This window comes from Emiliania huxleyi (genome assembly GCF_000372725.1).
Source record: "Emiliania huxleyi CCMP1516 unplaced genomic scaffold EMIHUscaffold_62, whole genome shotgun sequence".
Lineage (NCBI taxonomy): Eukaryota > Haptophyta > Isochrysidales > Noelaerhabdaceae > Emiliania > Emiliania huxleyi.
Genome location: NW_005197351.1, coordinates 324,359 through 332,613, shown reverse-complemented (window position 1 = coordinate 332,613; position 8,255 = coordinate 324,359). Strand labels below are relative to the sequence as shown.

General features: G+C 70.1%; 2 protein-coding genes across 2 annotated transcripts; both read right to left on the bottom strand.

The window, feature by feature from the left end:
- Positions 1-1,346: 1,346 nt before the first annotated feature.
- On the bottom strand, positions 1,347-1,787 carry EMIHUDRAFT_357815 (hypothetical protein; the record flags this gene model as incomplete). Its single annotated transcript, XM_005763732.1, has 1 exon — positions 1,347-1,787. A coding segment is annotated over exon 1 (396 nt), but the record flags the coding sequence as incomplete, so codon positions are not given.
- A 102-nt stretch (positions 1,788-1,889) lies between these two features.
- On the bottom strand, positions 1,890-2,600 carry EMIHUDRAFT_53735 (hypothetical protein; the record flags this gene model as incomplete). Its single annotated transcript, XM_005763731.1, has 1 exon — positions 1,890-2,600. A coding segment is annotated over one exon (711 nt), but the record flags the coding sequence as incomplete, so codon positions are not given.
- Between the last annotated feature and the right edge of the window lie 5,655 nt (positions 2,601-8,255).

Here is an 8,255-nt window from a genome sequence, read left to right as displayed (position 1 = left end):
TTTTGGGGGGGGGAAAACCCCTTTAACCGCAAGGGAACCGGGGGGGGGGGGGAAAAACCCCCCCTGGGATTCCCTCATTTGGGGGGGGCTCCCAGGGGGGGGGCCTCCCCCCCCCCCCCCCCATTCCCCTTTTCTTCTTTGGCCACCCCCCCCCAGCACTTCCTCCTCAGGCATTTGGTCCTGGCATTTTTTCCCCTCCTCCTCCTCCTCGCCTCCCGTTTTTTAACACCCCCCCCCCCCCCCCTCGCTCAAAAAGGCGTGCGCCAGCAAGGCGTGCCGGCTTTGAGCCAGGCATGCATTCGGGCATGGACCCGGGCCAGTGCGAGCGGAACCCGCGCTGCACCCGCGGGTACAAGCACGGCGGGCTTGGCGGCCACTGCCGCCTCTGGCGGCGCGACACGAGCGACGGCCGAGCTCCTCTGCGCGGCGTGACGGCGGCCTGCAGGGCGGACGCCTTGTCCGAACCTTTCCCCGAACTTTGCTGTAGGCGTCGTGGAGCCGGTGATGGGGGCGGGCGAGGCGGGCTGGGCAGCGTCCGCCTTCCCGCGCGTGTCGGGCGCGCTCGAGTCGATCGGCATCTCGCTCGCGAGGCAAGCCGCCGAGCTGAGCGATGTCGCAGGAGCCGACCTCGCCTTTTTGGGACACATGAGCCACGCGCAGCTCCGAGCATTGGGCGAGGAGTGCATGGCGCTGCCCGAGAGCGCCCGTGGCGACTTCGTCCGCGAGCTAGTGTGGCGGCGCTGCCAGGACAGAGGCGGCGCGTCGGCTGGCCAAGAGCCGAGCGCGTTTGGCGGGCCGCCTCCGCCGCCGCCTCCGCCGCCGCCTCCGCCGCCGCCACTCCAACCGGCGCCGTTTTCGCTTCCGCCGCCGCCTCTTCCTCCGCCGCCGCTTCGACATCCGCCGCCGCCATTCCAGATGGGCGCCGTTCAGATTGCCGTCCCGCTGGCGCTGCCATTTGCTGGCCAGCCCCAATATTGGAATGCCCAGCAGCTAGCACACGCCCAGGTGCAGGCCCAGCTGGCCCAGCTGCAGTGCCACCAGTCTCTCGTTCAGTGGCAGCAGCAGCAGCGGGAGCAGCAGCAGCAGCAGCACGCAATAGCAGAGTAGGTTGCGCAGAAAACACCGCAGAGCTTTCTTCCACTGTCTTGGTTACCATCTTGTGTGTGTACAAACCAGGAAACCTCTCTCTCTGCATGCGCGAGCAATGGTCTATCTGTTGACTGCTCTCCCGGTCCCGCACCGCGCACGTCCTCCAGCGTGCAAGTTATACACACAGCACACACACACACCTCGCGCTGACCCATGCCCATCATGCACCGGTTCCAGAACTAAGCAGAGCCGCCGCGCCCCGCGCCCCGCCCACCCCGCCCGCCCCGTCCACGCCCACCCCGCCCCCCTCGCCCGCCTCGCCCACCGACCGCCGCCGTGGCGCCTGCAGGCTGAGCCTGGGGCGCGGGGCGCGAGGGCGGCTGGTGGACAAACGTCGCCTGCGCCGCCACCAGCCGCCCAGTTGCGGCGATGGGCAGCGCCGGCTGGCGGCAGGCCGGGCAGTTGCTGTCGCGCTCCAGCACACGCGGCGCACACGTCTCGCAGTACAGCGCGTGGCCGCACGCGAAGCGGACCGAGCGCGGCGCGGCGTAGCAGAGGTCACACTGGCGCTCCTCGGCCCCAGCCGTCTCCTCCACCTCCCCCGCCGCTTCGACTAGCGCCTCCAGCCGCGGCAGTGCCTCTGCGAGCGGCATCCGCCTCTTCTTCCTCACGAGAGCCAGCCCAACCACCAGCCGCGCCAGCTCCTTGGCCTGCGCCGCCGACCAGCCCGCGTCGACCGCCGCGATGCCCTCCGCCGTGTCGGGCTCCTCCAGCGCATCGTCGCACGCGTTGAGCAAGCCGACGGCGCCGCGGCCGGTCAGGCTGACGAGCAGCGTGATGCCGAGCGCATACCCGTCGGTCAGTTGCGAAGCTTGGTTGTCCTGCATTATGATCGGGTCCATGTAGCCTGGCTTGCCAAAGATACGCTGCGTCGACAGGTGCGACACCTGTCCATTGCTGCCGGCCGTCGCCTCTGCCGCGCGCGCGAGGCCCACGTCGGCGAGGTAGCCGTTGCCGCGCTCGTCGAGCAAGATGTTGCCCGCCGAGACGTCGCGGTGCAGGATCATGGGCGAGAGCGTGTGCAAGTAATGCAGCGCGCTGGCGGCGTCGCGCAGCACGCGGAGCCGTGCGGCGGAGGAGAGCGGCGGAGGCGGCGTCTCGAAGCCGAGCATGCGGAGCCGCTGCAGTGCAGCTGGAGTGCGGTAGAGGCGGTCCTCGAGGCTGCCGCCGCGGCAGAGGGGGTAGACGAGGCACGCTCTCGCCGGCGCCAAGCAGACGCCGAGCAGAGGGAGCAGGGACCGGTGGCACGCCGCGCTGAGCGTGCGCACCTCGCTCTGCAGCTCGGCGAGGCCTTGGGCGCCGACACCGACCAGCGCCGTCTTGACCGCGAACCCGCAAGCGACGCGCGGAAGCGACGGCAGCGCGTCGCAGCGGTAGACGCGCCCAAACCCTCCCTCACCCACCTTGCGCGCCTCGGCAAAGCCGTCGGTCGCCGCGATGAGCTCGTCGAGAGGGACGGGGGCGGGCGGCGCGGCGGCGGCGGCGAGGGCGGCGACACTCGCCGCCGCCGACGCTGCCGCCGCTGCCACCGCCGCTGCCGCCGCCTCCGCTGCCGCCGCCTCCGCTGCCGCTGCCTCTTGAGCCTCCGCCGCTGCCACTGCCGCCACTGCCGCCACTGCCGCCTCCACAGCCGTCGCCTCCGCCGCATCCGCCTCCGCCTCCGCCCTCATCCTCGCCTCCTCCCTCTCCCTTGCCGCCTCCTCCCTCGCCCTTGCCTCTGCCTCCTCCCGTGCCCGCGACGCCGCCTCCGCCTCCTCCGCCGCCCGCGCCGCCGCAGCCTCTGCTACCACCCGATCCGCTTCCTCCGCCACTCGCGCCTCCTCCGCCGCTCGCGCCTCCTCCGCCTGCTCCGCCGCTCGCTCCGCCGCCCGCGCTGCCGCCGCCGCCGCCTTCTCATCCTTCTGCCGCTGCCGCTTCAGCGCCCTGGCCTCGCGGACCTTTCGCTCCGCCAGCTCGTCGCGCAGCTGCCGCGCCGCCCGCAACGCCTCCGAGCCGTCGGCGGCTTCGGTGTTTGCGTTGATCGCCGCCCTGAGCGCCTCGAGATCGGCGTCGCCTCGCTCGCACGCCTCAACCGCCTCGCGCAGCGCCGCCTCGGCAGCATCGCGCGCCTCCGCCGCCTCCGCAGCCGCTGCCGCCTCGCGTGCGGCCGCCGCGGCCTGTTCGGCTGATTCTGCGGCCGCCGTCTCCCCCTCAGCCTCTGCTGCGGTCGACGAGTGCTCCTCGAGGGCGCGCACGCACTCGGCGTGGCCCTTCTCCTCGGCCCACTCAAGCGCCGTCTTGCCGTCAACAGTGCGCGCCGCGTCTGCGCCCGCCCGCAGCAAGCGCCGCACGACGGCGGGGTGGTTGAAGAAGGCGGCGAGCATCAGCGCGGTGCAGCCGCTGCGGTCCTGCAAGTCGATCTCCGCGCCACGCCGCAGCAGCAGCTCAACCACCCGCTCGTGGCCGCTGCGGGCGGCGACCATCAGCAGCGTGAGGCCGCTCAAGCCGCTTCTCTCGTACGTCGCGTCGACCCGCCCGCCGCCCTCAAGCCACTCCAGTATCGCCGCCTCCTCGCCTCGCCCAGCCGCTGCCACGATCGCATCGGAGGCTCTCACGCCGCCGCTCGACGCCCGCCCCGCCGCCGCCGCTGGAGATAGCGTCGTCGCGACTCTCGATCCAGCCGAGGAAGCGCCGCCGGAGGAAGCGCCGCCTGCGCCTCTGCCGCCGGCTGCCGTCGCCGTGAGCCGTCCCGCCACTACCTCCTGGACGTGCTGCCTGAAGGCCTCGACGCACTCGGCGTGGCCCTCCTCCTTGGCCAGCTGCAGCGCCGTCTCGCCGCTCGTGGTGCGCACCGCCGTGTCAGCGCCCGCCCGCAGCAAGCGCCGCACGACGGCGGGGCGGTTGTGGTGAGTGGCGTACATCAGCGCGGTGAGGCACTCGCTGTCCTGCAAGTTGACCTCAGCGCCGCGCCGTAGCAGCAACTCCACCACCCGCTCGTGGCCGTGGCCGGCGGCGAGCATCAGCGCGGTGCAGCCGTCGCTGCTCTGCTTGTTGACCTCCGCGCCGCGCTGCAGCAGCAGCTCGACCACCCGCTCGCGGCCGTAGCCGGCGGCGTCCATCAGCGCGGTGACGCCGAATCTGTTCTGCTGGTTGATCTCAGCGCCGTGCCGCAGCAGCAGCTCGACCACCCGCTCGTGGCCTTGGTTGGCGGCGAGCACCAGTGCGGTGTCGTCGTCGCTGTCCTGCTGGTTGACCTTCGCCCCGTGCCGCAGCAGCAGGTCGACCACCCGCTCGTGGCCGTGCATGGTGGCGCCCACCAGCAGCGTGATGCCGCTCACGCCGCCTCTCTCGTACGTCGCGTTGACCCGCCCGCCGCCCTCAAGCCACGCCAGCACCGCCTCCTCCTCGCCTCGCTCAGCCGCTGCGATGACCTCAACGGGGGCTGCCGCGGCACCGCTCGACGCCCGCTCCGCCGCAGCCGGCGACAGATTACCCGGCCGCACCCGCACGCTCTCGCCGCCGCCCTCGAGCGCCACAGCGTACCGCCCGCCCTCGAAGCTCCGCGCCACGCCCCGCTGCCCGTTCAGCTCGGGGCGGGAAGAGAGGCCGCCGAGCTCGACGCGCTGGCCGAGCAGCGGCGCTGGCTCGCTGCTTAGCTCGCCCATGTGTGAGCACACGTTGGTGTTTTTCACGTAAAATTCTTTTTTTCGGTGCCTTGCTCGCTCGTCGTCCTCGCCCTTGTCTCGTGTCTTGTAGGTATATTGTTGGCAAATCAAGACACAGAGCTCACACAGAATCACAGCGGGAGGAAAGCGGCGAGTCGCAATTCCTGGGGTCCTTGTGGCGGGCCACCCTGTCCAGAGAGGCATGGATGCCAATCTGGGGTCTCTCGACCGAGTCTATGAAGCCCTGGCCGCCTCCCGGTGGTGGCAGAGGTTATGGAACCAAGCGACGGAGATGGTGCGGGGGTACGGGTGTTCCAGGGGGTCACGACACGCACCGACCCTTCACGAACCGAAAGGCTGCACCCGGGGAAGGCACAGTAATCCGGGCACGTGTTGGGCGCCCCATTCCGTTTAGGGCTAGGTCGGCTCAGGGCCCCGTCCACTTCCCTCCCACTTGGCGCGTGATGATGAGGAGATGCCACCCAGGCCGGCCAGGGCAAGGGCGGAGGGCGAGAGCGGAGGGCGGAGGGCTGGGCGGAGGCAAGGGCGGGCGGAGGGCGCGGATTTTTTTTTTTCGTTGGCCGAAGCCTCGTTGGCCGAAGCCTCGGTGGCCGAAGCCTCAGTGGCCGAAGCCTTAAAGGACGGGTTGGGCCGCGGGGAAGGGAGGGCGGAGGGTGAGGGGAGAAGGGGCGCGGGCAGCGGGCGCGCGGGGGGGGGCAGGGCGCGAGTGCGAGTGCGAGTGCGAGTGCGAGTGCTAGGCCGGTCGGACCCGATTTTATTAAATTTTCAAGTTTAAGCGCAGACCTCAAGACTTGAACGCAAGCATGTTCAGGCCATCTAGAGTGCCGAACAACATCGCACCGGTTCGATTCGCGCATCACGGCCGCGCAAACTGGCTGCACTGCGGCGCGAGGCTCAGCGGGGCGTCCGGACCACTGACTCGGGCGATGTGGTGGTCGAGCGCAGCCTTCTTGAGCTGGAGAGCCGCCGCAGTATGCGCGGTGGATGGGACGTCGGCCAAACCGCGACGCGCAAGCTGCAGGGAGGAGCTACAGCGGCTCCGCTCCTCATGCTGGTTCGCCAAACCGAGACGTTGAGGTCCTCGTACACTCATGTCGCGCCTCGAGTAAGAGCCATCACGCTGCCCAGCGCTGGACCGTCGTAAGGTCCGGCCTTAGGCCAGCTCGCAGCACTGTATGAACTCACGCTGGCGAGCACCATCCCAGGATGAGGCCTTCAAGAGCGCGCGCCAGGGACGTCCGTATGGCAAAATCGGCGTGAATTCGCTATGAAAACGCTTCCAACCCATCAAGAGCGGGCTCAGAAGAGACGATGCTAACCCAGGATCACCAGGGCACCTTAGGGTATCGAAATTTTCCACCCCCCCACCCCCTCCCGCTCCCCCGGCCCGCGCCTCTCCCCCTAACTAACACACCGGCACCACCGCGGACACCCTCACCAAGCCTCTCCCCCCGCCTCGCCGCTCTCGCGGTGCAAGCCGACTCCTGGCGACCGTCCTGGTCAGCGGCCCTTGCCAGGACGGTCCGACCGCCGCGCTCGCTCCGGTGAGCGAGCACTACAGTAGCACACCGCACCTGCACCGCCTGTAGTGGCACCGGCACCAGCCTCCCCAGCCCCGCCTCTCCAACGTCTCACTCGCCACCCTGCTCGCTGCCGCCCCGCCCGTCGCCACTGCCACTAATCTGCCGCTCCGCAGCCCGCTCCACCTTCCCGCCCGCAGCGCCTCCCGTGCCGACGCAGCCTAGAGACAACAGAGCTGGGTCAATATCACCGCGGGAACGCCTCCTCTCGACGTGGGACAGAGCCTCCTCCACAACGTCGAGAGAGCGACGGCCAGCATGGCGCGGCGCAACGTCGCGCGGCAGTGGCCGCAGTGGCTCGAGGCGGGCAGCGCCGGCGACAACGAACGCGGAGCGCGCGGCGACAGCGGTGGCGAGAGCCGAGGGACGTGACTACACCCTCGTGCGCCGTGCGCGCGCAACCTCGTCAGCCAACCACGCGCCGCACCAGCGCCGCGAGCGACGCCTCGAGGCACAACGTGCAGCCGCCGCATCCCCCGCCGCCGCCGCCGCCGCCGCCGCCGCCGCCGCTGCCTCGCTCCGCGGCGGCGGCGCCGCCGCCGCAGACTGTAAGCACCAACAGCCCGCGGCTCGGCACGCGGCGGCCGCCTCCGGCCTGGGGGCGCGTCGGCAGCGCGGCGCGCCACCTCGCTGCTCGACACGCGCCGGACCTGTCATGCGCGGCTGCGCCACCGCTTCCTCGTGCGGCGCCGTCGCCGCCGCCACGCCGGCCGCCTGCTGTGAGCGCCGCGCTGCTCGGCCGCACCCGCCCGTGCCGGCCGCAGCTGCTCTGCCGTCAGCGCCGTCGCCGTCACGGGCCAAGCCGCCGTTGTCGCCGCAGCCACGCCCGTCGGCCTCGCTGCCGCCGGTCCAGCATGGCTGACACCGCCACTACCACGGCACCGGGCAGGGTGAGGCGCTAGAGGGTGAAGGGTGCATAGAGGCGAGGTGAGGCGGCACCTAGGGGCAGTGACCCCCGTGAGCCGGCAAGCCGACGCGCCACTACCGGGCAAGATGGAGGCCGAGCTGCGACCCTCACAGCTCTCGCGGCATGCGTCCAGAGCTCGATTCATCTGCCTCGCCGCTCGCTCGCCGCCTTTTGTGGGACCTAAAGAGAGAGGTTCTGAGCCGTCGGGCGGCGCTGATGGTGGCCCGCGTGGGTGGAGCCCGCGGCAGCTAGGCCGCCTGGGCGCGGGGGGGGTGGTCCGGTGCTTCAGAGGCAGCGTGAGCGACGGGGGGGGCGAAGGATGTGAGGCGGCTCGCCTGCAGCGCCCACCTGCTGGGCCGTCTGGATCTGCGATTACGCCTCGGGAAATGCGAGATCATCCAGAAAATGTCTGCAGACCTCAAACCGATGGCCTCAAAAAGTCGTTGTCAGCCACCGATTTTCCGTGTCGCCCGACCCGCCACCTCACCGGCCCGGCGTTCGGAGGCGTAAAATCTTGGTCGGCCGTTGGGCCGGTGCCATCGGCCGCGGTCGAGTCGACCGTGCCCCGTCTTGGGCACGATGGACATGTGACCGGCTCCGGTCAAGATGTGCCCCGGCATGGCGGATGAGGCTCTCAGGTTGGGCGACGCGAGCGCCGAGAAGGTGGAGCAAGACCTCGCGTCCCCCATGGGCTTGCTCGGTTGGCAGGGTTGGATTTGGGTTCTTTGTGATGCGCCAACTTCAACTTCCGAAACGACTCAACAGGGCCCAAAGACGGGGGAGCGACCGGCCTAGCCGCAGATTCTCCCAGATTCTCCAGTGAGACGAAATTCCCCCTCTCGAAACCCGCCCCTTTTAATTCATTGCGGCCGCGGGTTTGCTCGAATTACTTTTCCCTCGCTAGTTTTTTGGCATTCAAAAAACCGAAATCCCATGCTGAACACAGGGTTTGCG